This window comes from Perognathus longimembris, chromosome 13 (genome assembly GCF_023159225.1).
Source record: "Perognathus longimembris pacificus isolate PPM17 chromosome 13, ASM2315922v1, whole genome shotgun sequence".
NCBI lineage: Eukaryota > Metazoa > Chordata > Mammalia > Rodentia > Heteromyidae > Perognathus > Perognathus longimembris.
In genome coordinates, this window is record NC_063173.1 from 1,745,543 (window position 1) to 1,773,494 (window position 27,952).

The 27,952-nt window shown below is 42.4% G+C and overlaps 1 protein-coding gene across 1 annotated transcript in view; it reads left to right on the top strand.

Annotated features, from left to right (window-relative positions):
* Nucleotides 1-6,290: 6,290 nt before the first annotated feature.
* Acer3 (alkaline ceramidase 3) overlaps nucleotides 6,291-27,952 on the top strand; it is a 54,699-nt gene continuing 33,037 nt past the window's right edge. The window contains exons 1-3 of the mRNA XM_048360287.1: nucleotides 6,291-6,468; nucleotides 25,215-25,325; nucleotides 25,514-25,566. Coding sequence (XP_048216244.1) covers nucleotides 6,366-6,468; nucleotides 25,215-25,325; nucleotides 25,514-25,566 — 267 coding nt within the window. The 5' untranslated portion in view covers nucleotides 6,291-6,365. The remainder of the gene's footprint in view (nucleotides 6,469-25,214; nucleotides 25,326-25,513; nucleotides 25,567-27,952) is intronic.

Consider the following 27,952-nt stretch of genomic DNA (forward strand, 5'->3'; position numbering starts at 1 on the left):
CAGAAGGGAGTGAGGGGCTCAACAGTACCCGAGTGGCTGTGGTAACTGGCTTCATGGTCTTGGTGGTCTAAGCATCTGCACCCTCAGGTGCTGTCCCTCCAGCCCATCAGGTGCAGGTGGGCAGGCAGGTGAGAGACAGACAGGTCTAATTTGATTTCTGCAGGCTCGTCTTGCTTGTCAGCCCGTCCTTCTTCCGGACATTTGTCTTGGGTGAGGATCCTTTCTCGCCTCTAGGAACCTCCCACCACAGTTCCTTGATCTGGCTTCCCCTTCTCTACTGGATGCTAGGCCTCTTCCCACTGCTCAGCTCTTGCCCATCCTTCCCATGGGTCCTCTGCTCTTCCACAAAGTTCTCTCAAGCTGTGACTTTTAAAGTCCACCCGCTTGCCCTATGGGACACATTTGGGGCATGGAAATCCCCAGGTGTCCCTTGTCCAGTCAGCATATAGGCTGCTTTCAAATCACCTTTCCTGATGTGAGGACCTGTGGCTGATCTAGCTAAGCCTCTCATCAACAGACATTTTCAGGTATGGATCAAGATCAGAGGTCGGTGCTTATACCCACTAAGTGTCAAGATACACAGGCCACATTCTCTGAATGTTTCCCTAGAAGCCCCTTTAATTGGCCCAAGTAAGAAAGAAGTTCTCTTCTTTCATGGGGTCAAGACAGTGCATGGGCAGACAGAAAGACAGCCTTCTTCATCATGCAGAGTTTCAGCCTTCTTGGTACTTTGACAGAAGAAGGATGGTCCCTTAGCCTGTCCCACGTGGGCAAGCTGTCTTGTCTCTGATCTTCAGTGCTCCTGTGGACACCCTGAGATCAACAGGTAGTTGTCTCCACCCTATCAACCTTCATTGGCTCTATATCTGGGGTGCTCATAGGAAGTCAGTCAGACACGGACTTAGATCTGGGTCCTTTGTTTAGGAATCCCCATCTCCTTAAGTGAGTTGAGGTTTCCCCGGCACCACATTCCTCACTTGTAAAGTGAGTTTCAAAAGCCTGTTTCACGGGGCTTGAAAAGAGTTTGGAGTGCTAATATTGCGGGCATCAGGCACAGTGCCTGGCTTGTAATAAATGTTCACTTAGTGGCAATGGTTGTCCATATGGTCCTGTGGAGGTAGGAAGCCTCCTGCTCTTGCAAAGGCTGTTCTCCAGCAGAAAATGTGAGCAGTGAGGTGGGGTTGCTGGCTTGGCTCCCGGAGGCATTGGAAGGGAAGAACACAGTTTTTATCTGTCCAGCCTGCTCAGCTGCTTCAGTTGACCTTCAATCTCTTTGCTCCACATTTCTCCCCTGAGAAGCGAGACATCAGACTGAGAGATAAACCTTACCAAGCTATTACAAGAACTAAATTAAGTGGCATATGACAGGTACTTGGCACAAGGCTTGGGGCCTGGAGTCCTTTGGCAGTTGTAGGTGGCACTTAGCATCTATGTATTTGAACCCACAAGACATCCTGACCATGCAAAAGGTTATGTTTCAAAGGGCTGCCTCCTGTATTGTAAAGAAGAAGGTGTCGATGGGGCAAATGGAGGAGCCAAAGGTACTTGAAAACGTCCCGAAGAAGAAGTCACTTCAGCATTGTTTGGAGTGGTATATACCGGTAATCCTAGCACTCAGAAGCTAGGATGGAGGATGGAAAACTCAAGGCCAGCCTGGGCTACAGAATGAGATACACACATGCGCACGCGCGCACACACACACACACACACAGAGTGAGAGAGAGCACAACAGCAGCAACCTTAAATTCCCTTCTCCAAAGATGATTTGCAGGTCTTTTCTGCTGAAAATGTGTTTCTTTCATATGAACAGGTTGTGAAGAATGAGCTTAAGAACATGATTGTGAAGAGGGGCACGGTGTCTACACACGGGGAAGTGGAGCTGGTTTGTTACTGGACCAATTACTGGTGAAGGCTCAGGGAAGGGGTCTCCAAAAGGGAGGAGATCTCTACCTGGCCCCTGAGTAATGAGTTTGTGACGTCTTACTGATGTAGAGACCAAGGAAGTTTATGAAAAGCAAAGGAAAAGAAAGATGGACAGTACCCAACCCAGACACGGATGCAGGCACATCTGAGGACGGGTGAAAGGGGTGAAAAAGCAGGACGGGGTTCATTCGAACTCACCTTAGGGATGAGTGCTCCCCTTTGATCTCACAGTTGGTACAGTGCTTTGTTCTTGTTGTGACACTGTTTTATCAGTTGTGTCCGGAGAATTCAAGGTTGGTCTGATCACTAAATGTGGGCCATGGGTATCAAATCATCCCTTCAGCCAAAGGAAGAATCCTGCCCCGTGCTCCTCCCAATGCAGGTGTCCATCCTTGAGAGAGGCATTTTCAAACATTTTGGGCCGAGAGTAATCGTTCTCCCAAGCGTTCTTCCCACTCAGTAGTGTTTTTGTATTTTAAGATATGCTTGCTCAGACCTGGAGCATGCTAATCAGTAGACAAACAAGCAGACGTGCTCTTCCTCTCTGACCCCTTCACACCGCTTTTCACCTCTTTTTGCTAAACATTGCAGCTTATGAGTGTGAGGCTTAATACAAAGAAAATAGTGTTTATGTGCTTTTAAGTATTGTCATTAAGACACCATTGGTCTCTGAATTCCTGGCTTTTATTTCCCTGCCTCATTTTCCCTGAGTTATCCTGCCTTGGAAACATGTGCAGTAATTTCCAGTAAGTTCAGGTTTGGTAGCAATCAGCAACATTTTATGATGAATTTTTATTTTTGCTTTTTTATGAGCTTACATTAGTTATGGAGGGAGGATTCCACTGTTACATTTCCACACATATCTACCATATTTAAATCAAACTTGGCCCTGCTATCACCCTCCTTTCCCAAAACAAGCTCAGCAGGTTGCATTGTTCTATTTTCCTAACTGCAAACAATCCATTTCAACCATATGCATCCTCTTTCATCCTCCAGGTTAGCTCATCCCCCTCCCTGCAAGCACTCCCTCCCACCCCAAGTCTATTTCTCTTTCCCTGCCCTCCGATCTCCCTATTGATCAATCCTTTTCATTGGGGTTCTTTATGCTGTTTTCATATATGCTAGCAATAAACACCAAAATTATGCACCTTCTTTCTTTCCCCCATTATCCTTTCTCTCCTCTCCTTAGGTAGTCCCCTAGTTAGATTCATGGTCTATGTTTATATGATTATGTATAAGAGTATATGCAAATGTATATGTCTATGAATATGTATGTTGTTTATAGATTCAATATATGAATGGAAACATATTGAACTTGTGATTGTCTCACTCAATATGATTTCCTCCAGTTGCATACATTTTCCTGAAAGTGACATTTCATTCTTTTTATGGCTACATAATATTCACATATATGTATATATATATATGATACATTATATCTTCTTTTGATGTGTGTGTGTGTGTGTGTGTGTGTGTAAGTACTGGGGCTTGAACTTAGGGCCTTGAGCACTCACTTGGCTTGCTCTACCATTGAAGCCACTCCTCTAGTCTGGCTTTTTTTCTAGCTAATTAGAGATGAGTCTTGTGCATTTTCTGCCCATGCTGGGGTCCTCAAATCTCAGCCTTTTGAGCAGCCAAGGAAACAAGCGTAAGCCACCAGCACCAGGCTACCCTGCCACATATTCTTTACACATTCATCTGTTGTTGGAAGCTTTGGCTGATTCTATCACTTGATTATGGTGAACAGTGCTGCAATAAACATAGATACGCAAATGTCTTTTTGGTATAATGATTACTCTCTTTAGAATGTATTACCAAAGCTAGTAGGTCAAAGTCATAAGCCAGTCCTATTTTTAGTCATCTGAGGAACCTTTATACTGATTTCCATAGTGGTTTCACTAGTCTACATTCCCACCAACACTGCATGAGGGTCCCTTTCTTTCCCCAGAATTCTCAGCTTTTGTTGTTGTTACTTGATGGATGCCATTCCAACTGGAGTGAGATGGAATCTTAGTGTGGTTTTGATTTGCATTTTCATTATGGCTAAGGATCTTAAACATGTTTTCATGTATTTATTACACAATAGTATTTCTTCTTTATGAAGACTTTAAAGAAAATATTAACGCCAAGCATAATGGTATATACCTGTAATCTCAGCGTGTAGGAGGAGGTTGAGATCAGAATATTGTGTTTGAGGCAAGCCTTGGCTATGTAGTGAGACTATCTCAAAAACAAAAAACACACTGAAATATTGCAGAAGCACTTTCTACTGGTGGCAGTAGGCACTAGTATTGTGGCTTCTCATGACGCTCTCCCTTTTCACTTGGTTTGGTATTTGGGAAAGCCAAGGGTACAGATAAAGAAGCTGTGTAAAAACTTCCTCCTGTACATAAAGAAAGCATATCTCTATCTTAAAAGAAGTCTGAACTTTAGATTTCCCATTCGATGTATTCAAACTCTACTACAAATGTATACCATAAAGGTCCAACAGATTTGTATTTGGAAAAACACAACCATGATTTAAAGGGGCATGAGTGCAGCACTGGGCTAGAGGTGAGAGTTCACCCAGAGAAAGAAAACCTGGGTTTACCCACAACGAGGTGACTGTGTGCCGAAAGCAAATGTTGGCAGAGTTTTGGCCCTGTTGTTGTGTGAGGGTTGGGGCCGGTTTTGCTAGAAGGAGGCTTAAACATAGAGAGGTTTTCCTGGTTTGTTTTGAGCGAGGCTTAAACATTTAGAGGTTTTCTTGGTTTGTTTTAGAGGTTTTGGTTTATTTGCTTGTTTTGCAGTACTAGTTCTAGAAACTAGACCCTTGGTTTCACAAAGCTAGGCCAGCTCACTCTGAGCTACATTTCCAGCCCTTTGATTTCGTTTCTAGACAGGCTTTTACCAGGTTGTCCATGCTGGCCTTCAAACTTTCCATCAGGACTCCTGCCTTTCTTTGCCTCCTGAGTAAGGCTCCATACCTTTTTTTCCTTTTTTTTTTTTTTTCCCCTGGGGTTTAAACCTGGAGCCTGGGCACTGTCCCTTTTTTTTTTTTTTTTTTTGCTCAAGGCTTGTTCTCTATCACTTGAGCCACTGCTCCACTTCCAACTTTTTGGTGGTTAATTAGAGATAAGAGTCTCATGGAACTTTCTTGCGCAGGCTGGCTTCGAGCCTGTGATCCTCACATCTCGGGCTCCTGGGTAGCTACAGACATGAGCCACGGGCACCCATATCTTTAAATATTCTGGGACCCATGCTTTTAAATATTGCACCCCAGGTGTGTGTGTGTGTGTGTGTGTGTGTGTGTGTGTGTGTGTGCGCGCGCGCCTTTATCTTTTCTTTTTTCAAAAGGAGGCAGTCCTGGGGTAGGCACTCGGGGCCTCCTACTCGCTCGGCAGGTGGCAGGTGCTCGCCTAAGCCCTTTTTGTTTCCGTTTGTTTTCGAGGCAAGCCCTGGGCTGTGGTCTTCCCCTCCCGGCGGCCTGGCCTGCGGCGGGCACCGGGGACACAGCCCGGTCGGATTCGGCACGAGTCTTTTCCTTGGCATCGTTTGTCTTCAGGACGGCGGACGCCGCGGCCAACATGTCCACAGCTCATGGGAAGGTGGAAAGCGTGCGACCCTCCCCCCGGCCGTCGGGGGGCCCCGCGGGGCCCCAGGCCCTCCCCGCCCGTCCGTCGCCGGCTCACTTCGGCTGTTGTCCTGGGTCCCCGTCGGCTCCCGGGCTCCTCTCGGCTGCCAGGCGGCTCCGTGGGACTCCGGGGGTTGGCCTCGGCCGCCCGGCCTCGCGGGGCCCGGGAAGCGCGCGAACACACGGGGCCGGGGCCGGGCGGACCCGCGTGGTGCGGGAGCAGGCCCGGGGGTGAACGACGGGACCCCGCCCTCCCTTCCGGGCCGGCTCCCCGGGACCCGGGGCCTCCCCCGCGGCCTCCGCGCCTTCCCCGGGACCCTCGGGGGCCGCGGCCCGAGACGCCGGGGCGCCTCCCGGGCCCGGTGCGATCGAGCGCGGGCTGGGGGGAGGGAGCCGCCCCGCCCCGCCCCGCCGCCTCAGCCCACTCGGGCCGCCCGCGCCCCGCCAGGGCCCCGGGGGCCCGGGATCCTCTCACGTCGCCCCGCGCGGGCGAGTGGGTGGGGCCCGGGCCTCGCCCCGCCCACCGGGGCGGGAGGGCGGAGCCGCCGGCGGCGGGGCGCTCGGCTCTCGGGGAAGACGGGACGCGCTGCGTGGCGTCCGGGCGGCGCGGGGGGCGGGGCGTCCGGGCGGCGCGGGGGGCGTGGCGTCCGGGCGGCGCGGGGGGCGGGGCCTCCCTCCGGGCGAGCTCGGCGCCGGCGCCAGGCCACGCCCTCCGAGGGCGGGGCCGGGGGCGGGGCCGGGGGCGGGCGGGAGCGCGCGCGCGGGACCGGACTCGGCCCCCGGAGTGGCCCAGCGGAGCGCGGCCGGCCGGGCGCAGGGCGGTGGCGCGATGGCTCCGGCCGCGGACCGCGAGGGCTACTGGGGCCCCCCGACCTCCACGCTGGACTGGTGCGAGGAGAACTACGTCGTGAGCCGGTTCATCGCCGAGTTCTGTGAGTGGGGCCGGCGGCGGGGAGCGAGGGGGGCGCCGTGTGGAGGAGGCGGACCTGGCCGCGCGGGGAGGCGCCAGGCCCGGCCGCGCACCGGGGCCGCGGGCACCGGCCGGCCGGGAGCCCGAGGGGGGCGGCGGGCTGCGGAGGCGGCGGCTCCGGGCTGGCGGCCGGGGGGGAAGCGGGGCGCCCCGGCCGGACCTCCCCGGGGCCGGGCCGGGCGTTCGCACCTGAGGGCGGCGGGGGGGGGGGGGGACGGGGGTCCGCCCGCCGGGTCCGCGGCGCGGGCACCTGCTCGGCGGGGCCGCCCCTCCCCTCCGCCGCCCCCCCGCCGCGGGGCCGGGCTGCCGGGGTGCGGGGCGCTGCCCTCGCCCTTCCTCCCCCTCCGCTGCCCCGGTCCCGCCCGCCCGCCCGCCGGGGAGGGGGCGGCTCGGCCGGTGGGGATGCCCGCAGCCGCCCCGCCCTCCCCTCGCGAGCCCGGCGGCGGGATGCTCTCCTCGCCCCGCGCGCTCCCCGGCGGCACCCGCCCTTCCCGGGCCCGAGCCGGGGCCTCGGACCGACCGACCGACCGACCGACCGACCGCACTTGCCCAGGTCGACCTCGGGCGTCGGGCCGCTCCCGCCTCGGGGTGCCCGGGCCCGACACGCCCGGCCCGACACGCCCGGCCCGACACGCCCGGCCCGACACGCCCGGCCCGACACGCCCGACCCGTCCCCCTGGGTTCCCAAAAGATAACCCCGCCGGCCGGGGGACCCCGCCCCCCCCCCCCCCCCCCGTGCCCTTTACCTCTGTCAGTTTTGGAGATGGCGGTGTGGGATCCTGCTGGCCAGGTCCCTGCTGCTGCTGCTGCTGCTGCTGCTGCTGCGTACGGAATATCCTTGGGCTGCCCGTGCCTTTTTTTTTTTTTTAGCCAAAACTCCAAACATCTTTAAGACCTAAGGCAGAACCCCATCTTAACTAACCTTCCCCGGCCCTTCTGGAAAGCAAGAACTCTGCGGTTTTCAGGGGTTCACCACCATCCCTTTGAGAGCATGGTTTAGGCTGTCATTTCCCCCGAATTTTAGAATAATATATATATATATATATTTTTACATAAGGAGAAAAATGGGTAAAGGGGTCACATTGCTTGGTAGCCTTGATGCTGCTGTCACTTGGACAGTCTGGTCAGTAGGATTATGTTTGAGAGAACTTAAATCCATCTTCTCTGAGCTGGAACTGAGTAACTTTTTTTCTCCTTAACTTTGAGCGTCTTCAATAATTGGCTTTAAGTACTGGCTGTTATCAAGGGTAGCTTTCTCAATTTCTCTAGACTCTAGAAGTAGAGGCAAAGTGGAGGAAACTACAAGGCACGGGATAAATTTTGTTTCAAGATCAGGAAAAACTTTCTAACCAGCGATAGTTTCATGGGATAGGTTGGCTTTGGAGGGATAAGAGGACTTTGTTACTGAGTATTAAAAAAGGCATTGCTTAACCAACACGTGCATTTTTCGAGGGAATGAATTGTTTGGTAGAGAAAAGGATCTGGCCTTTGTTGCACCTTTATTCAACAACATAGGAAATAATGAATCTTACTTTGGAATGAATGTTGCGGATTAGAATCAAAAGAGAAAACTGGCAGTTGAGTCATGTGGACTAAGAGAGGAAGATACTAGTGTTCTGGCAAATAGCTCTGAGAAATGGGAAATGGCTTTAATTCTCATTGTCCTCAGAAGAGGAAACTCTGAGCAGACTTTAGGAAGGTTTTGACATAAGAATCAGAGAGATTGCAAGATGAGGATGGGTGAATGTGTTAGCCCTTGTGCCTGCACCTTGGGAGAAATGTTCTGGAGGAAGTTGAGGTCAGGTCATCTTGCCAAAGCAAGTGGTGGTTGATCTCTGAAAAACTCTCCTGGCTAATACAATACGTTCCAAAGCAAGCGCAGTTTTATCATATTTACATGAGTGGTAGCATTAATGATAACACTAAGGATAGTTGTAGTAATGATGACACTTAGGTGCCCACTATGTGCCCAGGTTTGATAAACCTTTCATGTTTTATCTGTTTTGATCTTTACAATAATTAATTCAAAAAATAGGTAATACAATCCCTATTACCTAGAGTAGGGAATTGAATATACACATATGAACTTATCTAAAGTTTCAATAAGTGTGATATAGAGAAGTAGAATCCAAGTTGAGGTCTGACTGAATTTTTTGTTGTGGTTTGACCATGAAATGTCCCCACCTATTGGTGTGTTTCCTTGGTCCCCGGCTGATGGTGCTGTTTTGTGCAATTGTGTGGAGACTTTAGAAAGTAGAATCTAGCTGTAAGAAGTAGATCACTGGGGAATCTATTTAAACCAGGTCCTCTTCCTGTCTTTTTCTCTGTTTCCTGTCTACCCTGAAGAAATAGTTCTGTCCAAGTACATACAGCATAACAACTATGTATTGAACCCTCTGCAACCAGGAGCCAAAGATAAATAATTTGCCCTCTTAAATTCTTAGGCATTTGGTTGTAGCTACACAAAAGTAACAAACTAACCTATCTGTTATCATAAATCACCTTCCTGTCATTACTTTTATCACACACTCATTGTTTTGCCTCTACAGTCAATGGAGTAGGACAGACATAAAGCACTATACAATGACAAGATAAATTGGTCAGTTCTTCAAATTATTTAGCTATCTATTCAACTATTCTTCATCATTATTTTTTGGAGGGGGATAATGTTGAGTGTAAGGGATTGCATATTCAGATGGGGCATTAGTGAGTTTTAGCACCTGAAAAACTATCTTTTTAATACTACTAATATAATTCAAGTTCTTTTTGTTCAAGCAGATTTTAAGGATCAGTGGAAACGATAGAGGATCTCTCTTTGTTTTGAAATAATAAGCATCTTGACAGTGGGAGTAGTTATGGGTATGGACAGCCCTTACTTTGTGTGGGAACAATGTTTATAATCAATAGGGAAAGTTACAATTGTTCTGTGACCTTTAAAATTTTTTTTTGTCAAATGTAAACATAGTAAACTCTCACAGTTGCTTATACATATATAGGGAAGATGAAAAAATAACAGTTAGCCCATGGAATTTAAACTATTAAAAGCAGCAAAACCTAAGTATTTTATGGCTTTGTAAAATAACATAGAGAAGTTTGAGCTGACTGTGGTGCTCAAACCGCCCAGCAAGTAGTAAGCCCCGAGTCCAGTCCCCAGTGCTGCCAAAGGGAACAGTTTTAAAGTGTTCTTATTTTCACGTGACTTAGGACATGAAATGAGTATCTTCTGTATGCCTTGATGGGTCTCAATGAGGATCAGCGATATTTTTTTTCACTTTCAGTATCATGAAATTCCTCCTAGTGTTTGTCTAATTTGAAGATTGTTTTTGTTGTTGTTGTTGTTGTTTTTTCAGTACCACTTCTGGAACATCCTTATCTTTTCACTAGAGCTGTGGTGTTCATTTATGTCAGTGAGTTTGCCTTAAGTCTGTTCCTGAAGCTGTGTATCTAGAATCTCTTAAGTATAGTGTCAACATTTATATGATTACTTATTTCTTTAGTAACTGTTTACATCTGCCAGAATTTCACATCCAAACTTACACTTTCTTTTTCTCTGCTTTCCTTTTAGTCATTGTTGGCACTTCCTTCTTTCTGTTATTCATTTTCATAAGATGTCATGTAAGTTTACTACTAGGAGACAGGCAGTTATACACTTAGCTGTTTGTACAGGAATTGAATAACAGACAGATACATAGTGACTTTGAAAGTAGCAGACTGAAAAAAATGACTTAGTTGGTCACAGATTGTGATATTCTTTTGTTATTTGTATTATGATTTATGGACTGAAAAAACTAGCAACGAAGTTTATATTGTATATAGTAGTAACTAAAATTTGAATTTTTTTTTTTGGGCCAGTCCTGGGCCTTGGACTCAGGACCTGAGCACTGTCCCTGGCTTCCTTTTGCTCAAGGCTAGCACTCTGCCACTTGAACCACAGCACCACTTCTGGCCGTTTTCTGTGTATGTGGTGCTGGGGAATCGAACCCAGGGCCTCATGTATACCAGGCAAGCTTTCTTGCCACTAGGCCATATCCCCAGCCCCTAAAATTTGAATTTTGTTAGGAGACTGGCTTATTTAACTAACTGGCAATTAAAATCTGTGGCCAAGCACTGGTAGCTGACCCTTGAAATTCTGGCTACTCAGGAGACTGAGATCTAAGGATCCTGGTTCAAAGCCAGCCTGGGCAGGAGGAAGTCCATGTAACTTTAATCTACAGTTAACCACCAGAAAACTGGAAGTAGAAAAGTAGCTCAAAGTGGTAGAGCACTAACCTTGAGCACAACAGCTTAGGGACAGTCCCCAGCCCCCAATTCAAGCCCCACAACTGAGGAAAAGAAAATGAAGACTGAGAGATGAAGATGACCTGTATATTAAGCTTCAGAACATTCCTATTAAGTCGGTGATTTTCCGCACTTTAAAGAAAAAAAGCTGAGTCCTAGAGAATTTAAATACTTTTCTCAGTGTCATATAGCTATGACTCGATAGGATAATATTGAAACTTAGGTCTGATAATTTTTTAATGAGTGATAAAGTCTATATGAAGTAGAGTTTAAAATACTATTGTCTTTTGTTTTTGTTTTGTTTATTATTACTAGGGCTTGAACTCAGGATCTGGGTGCTATCCTTAGCTTAATATTTAAATAAATGTAACTAAGTATATTTATTATTTATATATTATATATAATTTATGTCTTATATAAAATATGTTTATATTTATATATTAAGCTAAGGGGAATATATATATGTATATACACATATACACACACATATATGTGCTGGTAGTAGGGGCCTGCGTGCTATACTGAGCTTTCTTACTCAAGGCTAGCATTCTACCACTTTAGCCACAGCTCCACTTCCAGCTTTTTGATGGTCAGTAAGGAAATAAGAGTCTCATGGAGTTTCCTGCCTGGACGTGGCTTTGAACTGCAAACCTCATAGCTCAGCTTCCTCAGTAGCTGGGATTACTGGTGCCTGGCAGCTAAAAAATATTTGAGAATTCCTAATTATGGCTTTTTGAGGGGCTACCTCGGCCTGAGGAGGTAACCTAGTTGGTTCATGGATGGAGAGAATGAATGGCTACTCATAGTATGACACCTACTTTTTTGTCCCTGAGCTGGGTGATTCAAATTAGGTGTTCTTTTCTCATGGATCTGTTGCTCTTCTTCATCCTCTTGATAGGAACTGGACAGAAGTAAGGTAGACAGTCTTCGGTTTTTATGCTTTTATTACAGTACTCAGACAAGGAGAGGAGTTTTTCTTTCCTTGCCACTGATGCACAGATGACAGAGGCTTGCACAGCTACCACTGCTATCCATGTGCCACAGAGAGCCTCTGGCTGTTGGATGCTTGTAGCGTTTTGCTACCTTTCTTTTCCTGTTCTCAGGCCTCTTCCTACTGTATTTCCTGATTGGTAGCTCCAGTCAAGCAAATGAGTACACATTAAACTTCTTTTGGTCCTGGGCTCCGTGTCCTGGCAGAGGTGACAACCCTCTTACCTTAGGGAAGAGAATCCCTTCCTTGAGGATTATTGGCAGACAAAAAGCGCAGCTTTTAATTGGAATTTCAATATTTAATTTATAGTTCAAAAGTACTGAGCTTTTATTTTGCCATTCACAAGTACTATAATTTTTTTTTTTTTTGGCCAGTCCTGGGCCTTGAACTCAGGGCCTGAGCACTGTCCCTGGCTTCTGTTTTTGCTCAAGGCTAGCACTCTGCCACTTGAGCCACAGCACCACTTCTGGCCATTTTCTGTATATGTGGTGCTGGGGAATTGAACCCAGGGCTTCATGTATAAGAGGCAAGCACTCTTGCCACTAGGCCATATCCCCAGCCCAAGTACTATACTTTTATTTGATTAAAGTCAGCAGAAGAATGAAAGTCAAATGAAAGCCAACTTTAAAAAGATCCAGGCTTAATGTATCCAAGTCATAGATTGCTAGTACATTGTTTTAAGTATTGTAATGGGAACACACACACACACACACACACACACACACACGAGTTCAGGTTATATTAAAATGCAAGAACATGGGCTGGGAATATGGCCTAGTGGCAAGAGAGCTTGCCTCGTATACATGAAGCCCTGGGTTCAATTCCCCAGTACCACATATATGGGAAACGGCCAGAAGTGGCGCTGTGGCTCAAGTGGCAGAGTGCTAGCCTTGAGCAAAAGGAAGCCAGGGACAGTGCTCAGGACCTGAGTCCAAGGCCCAGGACTGGCAAAAAAAAAAAATAAATAAAATAAAAATGCAAGAACATGGTGCTTTTTAAAAACCAAAAATGCAAACAGATTTATAAACGCTTTACTGCAAGAACTACTGTATAAACTATTTTGTAACCGTGGAAGAATATACTTAACAAACACAAAGTTTATCACCGTTTTTTAGTATGCATATAGTTCAATAGTGTAATCACCTTCAGAACTTTTTCATCTTATGAAATTGGAACTGTATACCCTTTAAACAATTTCTCATTCTTTCATCCATTCCTTGGCAATGGCAACTATTCTTTTACAATCTGTTCCTATGAACTTTATTATAGGTACCTCATATAAGAGAAATCATACAGCATTTGCCTTTGTGTGACTGTTTTATTTCACCTAGCATAATGTCCTCAAGGTTATTTTATGTTGTAGCATGTATTTCTTTTTTAAGGCTGTGTAATATTTCAGTATATGTATAGACTGCATTTTCTTTATCATTTCTTCTATTGTTTCCAATGCATGGATATTATTTATAGTGCTTCTGTGAATATGGGTATACCAGTATATTTTTAAGTGTCAAAAATATAATTGATGGATCATGTGGTAATGTATCAACTATCTTGACCTTTTTCATCAAAAGAAGCACTTTTATTTTTATAGCCTTCCTGAATGAAGTTTTAATGATTCTTTCATAAATTGCAATTTCTTATTGTCTTAAATAAATTATAATTTTAATATACTTTATGCTTGTTTTAGTTAGTCAAAGGTACATTTTATCGTTACTGTACTCTTGATCTGTATGTTAGTCATACTACTTAAGTATATTGGTATAATTCTAGTCCAAAGAAAACAGCAGAATATTTTCATTGTATTCTTCTTATAGGTACATATGCTTTTTGGGATTTTTTTTTTTTTTGCCAGTCCTGGGGCTTGAACTCAGAGCCTGAGCCCTGTCCCTGGCTTCTTTTTTGCTCAAGGCTAGCACTCTGCCACTTGAGCCACAGCGCCACTTCTGGCTTTTTCTATATATGTGGTGCTGAGCAATCAAACCCAGGGCTTCATGTATATGAGGCAAGCACTCTACCACTAGGCCATATTCCTAGCCCCATATGATTTTTTAAATATTGAAAATATAGTTAATAGAAATAGTAAAGTCATGGGGACTTAATAGGCAATTTTTCTAAGTGTATTTTAAGGTAGGAATCCTTGTTATAGTTGTTATAACTCTTGTAATTTTTGGTCCTTTTACAGATTTAGAAGTTTATGGTAGAGGGCTGGGAATATGGCCTAGTGGTAAAGTACTTGCCTCGTATACATAAAGCCCTGGGTTCGATTCCTGAGCACCACATATATAGAAAATGGCCAGAGGTGGCACTGTGGCTCAAGTGGTAGAGTGCTAGCCTTGAGCAAAAGGAAGCCAAGGACAGTGCTCAGACCGAGTTCAAGCCCCAGGACTGGCAAAAAAAAAAAGAAGTTTATGGTAGAGAGGGATTAAATAACTTACTCAAAGTTTTCTACATTGCTAGTGATAAAATGTGGTTTTGAATTCATGTAGTCAAACTCCCTCTCTTCCTCTCTTTCTCTCTTTTTCCCTCTTTTATCCTTTCTCTCCTTCAGTTTTAAAGTTACCTTTTGATTTATAAGTTGCTTACAATACAATTCATCTAAGTATGGTTTTTGAGAAGTTTTGGGCGATGTATATATATACCTGTGTGTAACCACATCTCCATCAAGTTGTAAACTGTCACCCTAAAAACAATATGGCTGTGCACTCATTTCTAATCATATGCAATACTGCTTGATTTCTGAAGTACCATCTCACTTTACAATTAAAGATATTGGCATTTAGGAACATTAACTTGCCAGGGTTGGGAACTAGGGATCTAATTTAAAAATAAGGAAAAAAGATAACTGAAGTGAATTGATCTAACTCTCTGCTGCAAATTAGTTACCAAGCCTTGACTAAAATCTATATTTAGTAGTTTCTGAGACTGGTCAGTGGTTGAGCAGGGGAAGATGATGTGTTGTGTTGTTAATGTCATACTGTTAATGAGTTCACCAAATCCCAAGACTTTCACAGAACTTTAAAAAGAGCTTCATAGGAATGATCTTATGGTGAAGATACTTAACACACAGAGTACTTTAAACAGTGCTCTTCAGATTCTAATTTGCATGTGAATTTCTTGGGAGATCTTGTGAAAACACCACTTCTGGTTTATTAGGCCAGAATATAGTCTTAGAGTCTATATTTCTTACAAGCTACTAGACTAGTGCTGCTGGTCTAGAGACTACAGACACTTGGAGAAGCAAGGTTTTACAGTCACAAAGCACTTTCACATCTTTTTTCCTGTGAGGTGTAGATGTTATATTTGTTTTAAAGGAATCTGAGTTCAAAGGGATGAAGTTCCTTCAGGATCAGGGGATAGGTGCTGGCACTTAGTATTCTAACTTTGAAAGCAGGTTAGATGTTGATTCCCCTGTGCTGTAACAGCAGGGGAATTGACTTTTCTTAAAGGAAAACTTCTTTTTTGTTAAAAATTAAAGCCATCTCTATATGTTTTCTTAGAACCTACTTTAGATAAAAATAGATGGATAGAAGCTGGTGTGGTGGACCTGTCTATAATTTCAGCACTATAGAGGTTGAGGCAGGAGTTCAATGCTAGCCCAGCCTACATAGAAAGCCCCCGTCTCAAAAAACAAAACCAAAGGGATGACAAAACAAATTCAAAATGAAACAAAAACAAGGACCACAAGAAAGAACACATAGATCAAAAATTAAAGGGATGGATAAATCTCAACCATACTGACACTAATCAAAAGAAATGGAAATAGCAGCTGGACACCAGTGGTAGAATGCTTTCTTAGCATGTGAAAGGATGAGTTAGATTCCAACACTAAAAGAAAAAGAAAAACAAAGAACTTGCCATTAAGAACTGAGCATGTTTCTTTGGGCCTGGCTCACTTCACTTTGTATAATTTTTTCCAAATCCTTCCATTTCCTTATGAATGGGCCAATGTCATTCTTTCTGATAGAGGCATAACATTCCATTGTGTATATGTACCACATTGTCTTGATCCACTCATCTGTTGAAGGGCACATGATAGGAAATAGAAATAGAATCTTTTGTGGATGTACTCTTTTTTTTTTTTTTTTTGCTTTATCACAGAAGTGTTTAAGGCATTCAAGCCCTTTGATTAGCTTGACAGAAAGAAGGAATTCTCTGTCAAGAATCAAAGAAAACAAAGTTTTCATCAAGAATGTTATAAAGGTAAAATTTAAAGTTCCATAAAGGCCAAAATAAGAGAAAAGAAATAATAGCTATAATAGGTGAGAAAGGCCATTTTGTTCTCAAAAATTACTTTCTACAAAGTAATTTCAGTAAAAAAAATTGGGGAACTAAAGATAGTTTTAAGCTGGAGAGAGGATGATGGTGGTTCTGTAAATAATAGATAAATGGGGGAAGGGGGGATAAGGGAGGAGGCAACAAACTGTACAAGAAATGTACCCACTGCCTTAGGTATGAAACTGCAACCCCTCTGTACAATAAATAAGTAATTATTCAAGAAAAGAGTAGATATATGGGTGGTGAGAAAGCCGAGCAAAATGCAGAGATTGCTTGAAGTAAATTCATATGCCAGACATTATACATAGAACAATAGAAATACTTTTACAAATCATAATTGATAGCTATCATCTTACAGCTTTAAATACTTTGCCTCATAAACAGTCTGTGCTTTGGTTAGTTTCTTAGGATTAAATTTTATTTCAGTAAGAAGACTAGGAATGCTTCTTGGAATACTTATAGGCATATGCATTTTATTTATGTTATTGTAAAGGTGATATACAGAGGGGTTACAGTAATAGGTAATGAGTACATTTCTTTTTGAACAGTGTCACTACTTCCCTCATTTTCTCCCAGTTTTTCCTTCCCACCCTACCCACAAGTTGTGTAGTTTATTTTCAACATAGTGTCTAGTATCACTGCTGCATTTGTTCACCATTTCCCAAAGCAGATAAACTTACAAACAAGACAAAAGGTACAGAAAAAACATTTGACAAGATTCAACACTCCTTTATGATGAAAGCCCTGGAGAAGCTAGGAACCCATGGAACATTCCTTGAATATAATGAAGGCTGTGTATGACAAACCTACAGCCAGCATTGTACTCAATGGTGAAAAGTTAAATCCATTTTCTCTAAAATGAGGACTGAGACAAGAATGTCCACTCTCCCCTCTTCAGTATAGTACTGGAATTCCTAACAGGAGCAATAAGGCAAGAGAAAAACATAAAGGGGATCCAGATAAGGAAAAGAAGTAAAAAAAACTCTCCCTCTTTGCAGATGACATGGTCCTGTATTTAAAGAACCCAATAGATCCCTCCCCTTAGTTACTTGAACTGATCCTAAACTTTGGCAAAGTAGCAGGGTATCAAATCAACCCACCAAAATCAGTAGCTTTTCTTTATGCCAACAGTGAGAAGATCAAGACTGAAGTCAGAAAGCAGATCCATTTGTAATAGCCTCAAAGAAAAAAACCAAAACCTAGGAATTAGCTAAAGATGTGAAGGACTTCTGTTATGAAAGCTTTAAAAAACCTGAAAAAAGAAATTAAAGCAGATAGAAGGAAAAGGCATATGTATTTTAGATTAACCATTTGACAGAAGTTATTTTTGTTTGTCTTTTGAGACAGATTCTTGCTCTGCAGTTCTGGCTGGTCTTGAACTGTTGATCTTCCTGCTTCTGTCTCCTGAGTGGAAGGATTATATGTGTGGAAAGAAAAGGGTATCTGTTTAGTACCTTTAATGATGAAGGCAGAGAGTAATAAGAAAATTAAGGCACATGATAGGAAATAGAAATAGATCTTTTGTGGATGTACTCTTTTTATTTTGCTTTATCACAGAAGTGTTTAAGGCATTCAAGCCCTTTGATTAGCTTGACAGAAAGAAGGAATTAAGATGGGCATGGTGGCACAGCCTGCAGTCCCAGCATCCTGGACACAGAGGCAGAAGGATTGAGAGTTCCAGGGCCTTCTGGGCAATAGCAAGTCCTTGCCTCAGAAAAAAACGAACAAAACGAAACAAAGCCAGGTCCCGCGGGTATCTCATACCTGTAATCCTAGCTACTCAGGAGGTTAGGATCTGAGAATCGTGATTTCAAAGCCAGCCTTGGCAAGAAAATCCATGAGACTCATCTCCAATAAACCACCCAGAAAAAGCTGGAAGTGGAACTGTGGCTCAAATTGTAGAGCACCAGCCTTGAGCACAACAAGACTCTGGGACAGCGTCAAGACCCTGAGTTCAAACTCAGGACTGGGTAGGATTGCAGTTCCAAGCCAGTGTGGCTAAAGTTACTAGATTTTTATCTTGCTGTGTGGTATATGGCTTGGTCCCCAGCCCTGTGGGAAGCCTGTAGGCTAGGAGGATCATGATCTGAGGTTTGTACTGGACAAAAATGTGAGACGGTACTTGAAAAAATAACTAAAACACAACAAGGATTGGGGTGGGTGACTCGAGTTGGCTAAGTAAGCATGGGGCCCTGAGTTCAAATCACAGTACTGCCCAGAAAAAAGAAAAATTGAGTCACTTGTTAAGCAGTCAGAAAAATAATCAGGCTTAGGTGTAAAGTCCTTTTCCCTTTCCCGGTTTTCCTTATTCTTCACTGTTTTCTTTTTCTCTTCTTCCCTTCCCTACTTGCCTTCCTTCTGTCTCCTTCCCTCCCTTACAAGGTTAAATCATTTCCTTTAAGAGCTGAACAATACTGAGCACGTTCCTTAATCGCTTAAGTTTCTTGATATGTAAACAAAGATTACAACATCTGGCTCACAAGTGATATTTCATATCAAATATTATGTAAATAAAGTCAATAGCATGATCCCAAGAACATAAACTGAAAACAGGTTTATTTTCTTCTTTTTAATCTTTGGGTCTTTTTTTTTTTTTACTTCTCTCTTTTTTTTCTTTTTTACAAATAAAAGGATTACTGAGTTTTTAAGTAATAAATTGAGTATTTGGTTTGCAGCTAAATGGAAAAGACCATGGAATATCCCAGTTATATGTGTGGGTTAACAATAGTGCTATTTTAGTTGGGTCACAGAGAAATCTCTGTTTTGTACCATGGCACACTTGTCTTGGCTGACCTATCCATTTTCTCTAGTTTTCTTTGAAATGGTTTTTAGACCTTTAAAGCTGACACTTGGGGAGTGAATACTCTGGTAACAAGTATCTTGTTCCATTGGAACTTGGCCCAAAGGATTCTGGTAGAAGTGGCACAGTTTGAGAGGTTTGGGGATGTTGAATTTGAGGGCATGTGTGTCTACTCTTAATTTTTCCATACTACTTAGGAATTTAAGTTAAACATTGTCTGGGAATGTAAGTTAAAAAAAGTTAGTGCCGGGTGATTGTGGCTCATGCACGCCTCTAATCCCAGCCACTCAGGAGGCTGAGATTTGAGGATCACAGTTCAAAGCCAGTCTAAGCAGGAAAGTTCATGAGACTCCTTTATCTCTGACTAACCACCGGAAAAATGGAAGTTGAGCTGTGGCTCAAAGTGGTAGGGTGCTAGCCGTGAGCAAAAGAGCTTGGGAAACAGCTCCCAAGTCCTGAGTTGAAGCCCCATGACCAACAAAAAAAAGAAAAAGAAATTCATAAGCCTATTTTTACTTAATATTTTCTTAGAGCTAATAGGTGTTTTCTTATACCACTGAATGAAATACTGCTAAGCATTACCAATGACACATTTTCAAAAGGAATTCAACTCAGATTTCATGTTTAAATATATCTAAACTTAACTATTTGCCATTATTCAATATTTATCTGGAGGTTGGCCAAAAGAAATTAGAGGTTTTTTATTTCATTTGCTGAAGAAGTTTGAAATATATTTAAAATTAATAGAAGGCTAACAATGCATAATGTAATATGTTTAAGAAACAGAGCCACCAATTAGGAAGAGGATAAAGTCTTAACGGGAACAGTTAATTGCCTTATTTTGCTTTAAGATTTGAATCAATAGTTATGTGATAAAATAAGGACTTTGCTGAATTTTTTTCATTGACAAGGATATGAGTTGGCTATGTGCCGATTTTGACATTATGACAGTAGAAAACATTGTGGTAAAGGTTTCACAAATTTGAAACAACTCATACTTGTGTACAGAACATACTCACTTCATGGTTTATCTAAAGGCAAAGGGTATGTATGGTACAGCAGGAGAGGGAGAGGACAAGGACTGAAGACGTGGAAGCATCCCCAAGGCAAGCAGTGAAGACGTGAACGGTGTCGAAGGACAAAACTCCCAGGGCTCTTGAACCCTGGTCTCCTTCTATCAGGGTTGAACCACTAGGGTCTATTAACTAAATCTGGGCTTCAGAAGAGCTCGAGGTCAAGATTCCCACGGGATATTTTATGTTTCTCTAATCATGTAGAGTGTTTTCTCCCTAGTACTGTTAATAGTTTTTATTGTGGTACCGTGGATTAAACTCAGGGCCTTGCCCTGTGTAAGCCAGTGCTCTCTACTGCCTCATTGAACAGCACTCTAAATCCAGTGCTTTATTCATTTAAAGCCTTCTTTGAAGCTGAGCCCAAGCCTGTCATCCTAGCTGTTTGGGAGGCTGTATCACATTTGGCTCTTCACAGTAGCCACATGATGTGATAAGCTGAGGTGCCCAACAACAGGTGAGTTTATAAAGACCACCTGGTGCTTCTACACCATGGAATATTAACACAGTCATAGAGAAAGTTAAAATGTCACTTGCAGGAATCAGCCAAGCCACGTCAGAACAAACAAACACCCTACCAGGTAGCATGGTTTTTCCCCTCACATGTAGAAGCTAGACCTAAAAGACATGGACAGGGCTGGGAACGTGGCCTCGTGGTCGAGTGCTTGCCCAGCATGCGTGAGGCCTTGGGCGTGATCCGTCAGTACCACATACACAGAAAAAACCGGAAAGAAGCTTAGTGACAGAGCCCCGGCCCTGAGTTCGAGGCACGGGACTGGCAAATGAATAAATACGCTTACGTACATGTGTGCGCGCACGCCTGCCCTGTGGTGGCACAGAATCCTTTCTCTCCATCGGTTGATTTCAAAACCAGTCTTTGTAACGAAGACGGCTAACTCTTGACACAATGTGATTAGCCATTTGCAAGCAAAGTAAACAACATTTATTTTTTAAGAAGACATGGACATGAACATACATATGTATAATTATGTGTGTATGAAGATATGTTTAGCCTATATAGGCATATATGTATGTAATATAAGTTATTCATATGTAATATATATACATATATATATAAAATATATACATGAATGTATATAACATAAATTACATATGTATATGTAATATGAAATATGTAATGAGGATAAACAGAACGTAAGTGTAACTAAGGGAGAAGAGGAAAGGGAAAAGGAAAAAGAGTGAGAAATGTTGAAGAAGCACTGCAGGTGTCCATGATTAGTGGGGTAGGGGGAGACAGGCTCTGTTGTATAGGAGGGGATCGATCTTTCGCTTTCTCTTTCCTCCTCTCCCCCACCCCCATCCCTTGCAGGCAAGCATTCTACTCCAGAACCACATCATCATCACTCCCTTTAGAGTATATTTTATTGGAAAAAAAGATTTAATTAGTTACTTGTGACTGAACATTAACCTTACTCAGTGAGCAGATGCATTCGAACTTCTCTTTGATAAACTTCCTTTTACTACCAGTTTTATGTTCCTTCTTTACTATTTAAAAAATGCTTTCAACAACTAAATTGGATTTTTTTTTTTAAAAAAAAAAAAGCCCTTATAAGTGGGGGCTCAGGGAAGACTTTAAATTCTGAGAATTCATGCCAAGATTTCAAGGAAGAAAAGCTGACTTTTATTAAGGAATATACAGATTTCTAGGGAAAATGTGTTTGATGTGGCCTTTTTGGTATTGTAAAAAAATTAGTGGCTCATCCGCCACCGCAGGCTCCCTGTCCAGACACAGAAGGAGCCCTGCAGCAGTGAGGTCCATCCAAGCAGGCTGGAAATCTCACTCAGATAACCACGGCAACTCTTAGAAATGTAACCATTTATTGCATGAATTGGAGCAAGCTACCTGGTAGTGAAAGCACACACAGAAAGAACTCATCAGTTTACCGAAGTGTAACTTCTCTCATTTCAAAGCACTGTCAACTCTTTTTACCTACTCTTCCTTGAGATCTGTATTGGAGGGCATCAAATCAAGCTTGTGATTTAAAATCTACACCAAAAAAAAAATTATTAGCTCACATCTATAATCGTAGCTACCTAGGAGGCTGAGATTCAGAGGATTGAAGTCCGCAGCCCACTTAAACAAACAAAAAATGTTTATGTCACTCTTATTTATAAGAAGCAGAAAGCAGAGCTAGAAATGTGATGCAAGTGGTAGAGTACCCGTCGATCAAGCAAGGTTAACAAATGTGAGATGTTCTGAGTTCATGCTTCAGTATTGCCAAAATAACTGTATCGGCATAACCTCTCATATTTATTAGTACTTTTTGTGTACCAGCCACCATGCAAGCAATTTAGTTATACAGAATGTGTGTGGGTGAGATGGCTTTGCGTGTTTAAAGTTACTTTTTTCTGCAGAAAGAAAGTAGGTAAATTCAGCAGAGGAATGATTATTTAAAAGTATAATGACATATTTTTGGTTGTATTTTTGTGAAACCAGTAGGAATACCATACGGGACCATATTCAAACATGAAAATTTCAGTCAAATTTCTGCTTTCTCTTTCCTCCTTTCCATCTCAAAGCCACCTTGGCTCAAGCCCTTATCACCACGTCGTATTTAGAGTTTTTGCAGAAGCATCATGATTTGTCCTCTGGCAATCTCCAGTCATTCAAGCTTATCTTAAAGTGAATTATCTTTGCATCTTTACACTGCATCCTTTTATGTCCATTGTGTCCTCTAGTATAAAGTACAAACTTGTTACAGTTTGGTTGGGAGATCACAGATGTGCCTTCTGTGTTCATTTTCCTTTCAGTTTATCTTAGCCTTACCTCCTGATCCAGTTTGTCCCTAGACATAATGTAAGTTACTTCTCACTGTTTCCTAGACACATCATGTTCCTTCTTGATTTGGCACACATTTATGTGATCTCTGCCCTGAGTACTGTACGTTCTTGGTATGTTCCTAAGTCCTAGTCATCTTTTAAGGCACACTCATCTGCTATCTCTTCTGTGAAAATTTCATTAACTGTACCAAAGTAAGAGTTAATTATTATACTGTTTTCTATCAACTTCAGTTATGGTATGCTGTAGTTTTTGTGTTGTATTCCTATAGATTTCCTTTATGATATAACGTTTATTGTTTTACTCTTTCTTTCTTCCTTTCCTTTTCGTCCCATTCCGTTCTGTCCCTTCATTTCTTCTTTCTGTTTTGTGTTAGAACTCCAACCTAGAGCCTTGTACATTATGTGTTTTTCGTATTGTTTTGCTTTTTTTCTTGTTGTTGTTAAAACAAGCGAGGTGCTGGTGGCACACCTCTCTAATCCTAATCTTTAATACCCAGGAGGCTGAGATTTGAAGATCGCTGTTCAAAGCTAGCCCAGGCGGAAAAAGTCTGTGAGACTCTTAGCTCCGATTAACCAGCAAAAAGCCAGAGGTGGAGGCTCTTGCTTACGAGGTAGAGCACCAAGCTTGAGCAAAAACAAAAACAAAAAAATTCAAGTGAGTGCTTGAGATCCTGAGTTCAAACTCCAGCATAGGCACCGAAAAACCAAACAAGGCTGGGCACTTGTGGCTCATGCCTGCAATCCTAGCTACTCAGGAGGCTGAGGTCTGAGGATTGAGGTTCAGAGCCAGCCCAGGCAGGAACGTCTGTGAGACTCTCATCTCCAGTTAACCACCAGAAAACTGGAAGTGGTGCTGTGGCTCTAAAGCGGTAGAGTGCTAGCCTTGAGTGAACCTTTTCTATCACTTCTTCTCATATAAAATGACACATTCACATGCCTCTGGTTTTTTCTTGTCTTACTTTTGATCATGTAAATCAAGGATCAGGGCCTGAAATGAAATGGCAGTGATGGTGGGGAAGGATGTAAGGGACATGATTCCAGTGTGAATGAGCATTTTTCTCTTGTCCCTTGAACTTCTGTCTCCTGTGATAGCTTAGTACCTCTTTTACTTACACAGCATTTTATCACCACAGTAGGTATTATGTCAGATCTACACATGAAAAAATGATTATTTAGAATCATTAAGTAACCTGAATGAATATTCCATAAAAGAAAATATACCAATAACATACCGATAATACCAATAACATACCAATAATAAAGAAGATGGGTAAAGTGTCACAAACCTGTAATCCCAGCAGTCAGGCTATGCCAGGACAATAATGCATTTGAGGACAGTCTGGAGTGCAACTTATTTTCTTACAAAATGGTAAGATCCTGTCAGAAAAAATAAAGGGGGGGGGGGGAAAGGATAGAAAGAGAAGTGAAAGAAGGAAGGAAGAGATAGAAGAAATATTATTTTCATCCCTTAAATAAGAAACCATATTTCACTATTACTGAAGTTATTATAGTGTGAAACAGCCTGATTTATTTAAGTAGGGTCTTGCTTAGTTTTTTGCCTGATATACCTTGAATCACAATCATCCTACCTGATCCTCTCTATCTTTGACCCATGTATTACTGGTTTATAGTATAGTTTATGTTTAATTTTTTTTTGAGGAACTTCCATACTGCTTTTCAGAGTGGTTGAAAAGTTGGCATTTCCACCAACCATGTACTAGTCTTTTTCATTCACATCCTTTCCAGCATCTATTATTGTTTGTATTCTTAATGAATATTTCTTCATATGTCTGTCGACCATTTTTATTTCTGAGAAGTCTATTTATCTCACTTGCCCATTTATTAATTGGGCAAACTATTAAAAATAACATATTGATTCTTTGAGGGTCTAGTTTCTTAAACTCTCTGTATGGCCTAGATATTAGGCTCTACAAGAACCAGTAGCCTTCCTTTATGCCAATAATGAGAAGATAAAGACTGAAATCAGAAAAGCAACTCTATTTGTAATACTCCCCCCCTCCAAAAAAATTAAAATACCTAGGTGATGTCATGAAACTTCCTTTGTGGGCTGGACAGCCCCTATCATGGTGGCAGGCAGGTGTTTGCCTCCCCCAGGGGCAGGGTCTTCTCTTGCGGTTGAGGCGGGAAGGTGGGAGTGGCTAGCTTTAACACTGCCCCAGGGCTGGGGGAAGGGCAGGGTCTCGGGAGCTCTTGTCGCCCTTCCCCCATTAAGGCCAAAACTGAGTCCCCAACAGGACATCAGTAACATTTCTAGCAAAAACAGCAAATTCAGTAAGTGAATTTGACAGGTTTGGGTTTTTCTAAGAACTTTTGGTAAGGGTAAAATTTGTTTCTTGTACACTTTGAAGATATCATTCTACCATATTTCAGAGAAGTCACATCTTTTATTGTTAAAAGAAAAATTAATGTATCTTTATTTTTTTAAGTGTTGTTGATAAATCTAAATATCTTCTTATGTCTTTCTTCTATAGGGAATACAGTGAGTAACCTGATTATGATCATACCTCCACTTTTTGGTGCAGTTCAGACTTTTAGAGATGGACTGGAAAAGCGGTACATTGCTGCTTATTTAACACTCACAGGTATGTATAACCCTTCATCTGAAAAATTATGTGCAATGTTCATATGGACTATTATTTTGTATTCTTTTGAACCCTGGGCGTAGGCGCTGTCCCTGAGCTCTTCAGCTCAAGGCTAGCGCTCTACTCAGGTCACTCTGCCCACCTCCAAATAATATAATGCTAATTATTTTCATTTGTTTTAATTTCAGTGGTAGGAATGGGGTCCTGGTGCTTCCACATGACTCTGAAATATGAAATGCAGGTTAGTAATGACACGATTGAGTATTTATTCCTCAAAATCTAGATAGGGTTCAGATATGAGAAAAGAACACACAGCTAAAAGATGGTTAAAGTGATAGGGGTGGGATTTCCTTCATTTCAAAGGGCCCAGACTGGCTAAATAAAGCAAACAAATGAATTATATCCATACAAGAGTGAAAGCTGTATAGCTTTTTAACAGCTCTGCTTAGACATATACCATTAAAGAGTGGAGACACATGGAAACATCTTAAAAAGTCATAAACAGTCATCAAAACAATGTATTCTCAGATGCCTACATCTTTCATGTCTCGGTGACATTTCTTTCTGAAATTCAATCATTCTAACTGGTAATGATTTAGAAGTATTAGTAGACGTTTAGTTTACCTTCTTTACTCTAGAGAGGCCAATCTTTGGACTTCTTAGTTTACCATCACTAACTTCTAGAATAGTACTTTCTAAAAAAAAAAAAAATCTGAGCTTTATGTATAATTTAAGGTTTTCTGGGAGCCATGTTGAAGAAAGCATAATTATCTATCAATACTATATTTAATACAGTGTATCTAAAGAATTACTTCAACATATAATCAACATAAAAATTTATTAATGAAGTATTTTATATCCTGATCTATGGAGTATATTTGACAATCACAGTATATTTCAGTTCAGATTAGACTTATTTCCGGTGTCAACTAGCTACATTGAAATGGCCAGTGGCCACCATGATTAGATAATGATATTCTTTAGAATCTGCATACACAGTGGTCTGAGTTATTCCTTTAAATACTCTACATGTTTTAAGGTGTCACGAGTGTTATGCGTGTTGTGCTTGACTTGGAGATGACACAAATGGATGAAACATTGAACAAAGCACCCAGAGCTGGTTTCTCACACCTATAATCCTAGCTACTGAGGAGTCTGCGATTTAACCATCATGGTTTGGAGCCATCCTGAGCAGACAGATCCTCGAGACTCTTATTTTCAATTAACCAGCATAGAGCTTAAAGTGGAAGCCTAGATCGAGTAATACAGTATCATCCCTGAGTGCAAATGCTGGCAAGAGTGTGAGGCCTTGAAGCTAAGCTCTAGTATGATCACAAACAAACAACAGAATATACTTATTCCCACATTCTTTGCTCTTGAAAAGCAAGGGTATAAGAAGTACTGGAAATGCAGCAGTGGTACTCCCTAAACACTATGTTGAAAATGAACTCGTTGAGGGGAAGAAACAACTGGAAGAGAACAAGGGAAGGGGTGACATGGTCCAAAAAGAGATATACTTATCACCTGACATTTATAACTGTAACACCTCTGTATATCACCTGCATAACAGTGTTTTAAAGTAATGGACTACAAAGCGTATTTTATGGAGATATGAACAGTATGGGGCTCGGGAGAGTCTGTGAAGGTTTAAAACCTCTAACAGAACCTGAAAAGATGGGGGCTAGGGATGTCGCTTAGTAGTAAGTGCTTGCGTAGCATGCATGAGACAATGGGTTCAATTCCTTGGTAACCACATAAACATAAATAAAATTAATTTAAAAAAAAGAATCTGAAAGAGTAAACTTCTTACATAGTGAAAGAATGAAATGACATCTAGATTTGACACCTAAGCCAAGTAAGGAGTCATTGCAATGTCTGGTGTATGTGACAACAGGTGTAAGTGATAACATGAAGTGTTACAAGTACACCAGGGACATTTAAAATACTTAACTGTATAGAAAGGGTTCCAGCCATCAGAGTGGCTGTCCCAGTGAGCTGGTTATGTGATACCACACAATACTCAACAACAGAAGAAATTGAACCAGGTCATACTGTATTTCCAGTCCGCCACCGTGACAAGTTCTGTGAGGATGTTCTAAAAGTTGGTGGTGGGGTAGTGAAACATGCCTATTTCAAATGATGCGACTCTAAGGTAGATCTTTAACAGAATCAGAGAACTTCACATCATAACACTAAAATGTCTTGACCGTACTGAAAGACTAGGATTAGGTACTAATTAAACATCTGTGAAAAAGATGGCACTTTTGGTATCTATCCACTCGTTCAGATCAGCATGAGTCACTTGGCTTCTACAAGAAGTTTGGCTTTGTGCCTAGAAATAGGATAAAAGAACTTGCAGAAAAACCTAAGGGTCCTTGTGGTCAGAATACAGATATTCAAAAGACTGTTAATTGAACACATTACAAATGAACTTTCTTGAACTTGCTTCCACCGAAGAAGAAAGAAGAGGGGCCCACAGATGTGTCCCCCTTTGTTCTTGCTTTTCTTCCTTCTCCTTCCTCTAAAAGTTTTAATACTTTCAAGGAGTTTAAAAATAATCATGTGTGGATTGTTTCAGGCTCTCTTATTTTGGGGAGGTATTGGATTGAAAGAAGGAGAAGATAGGT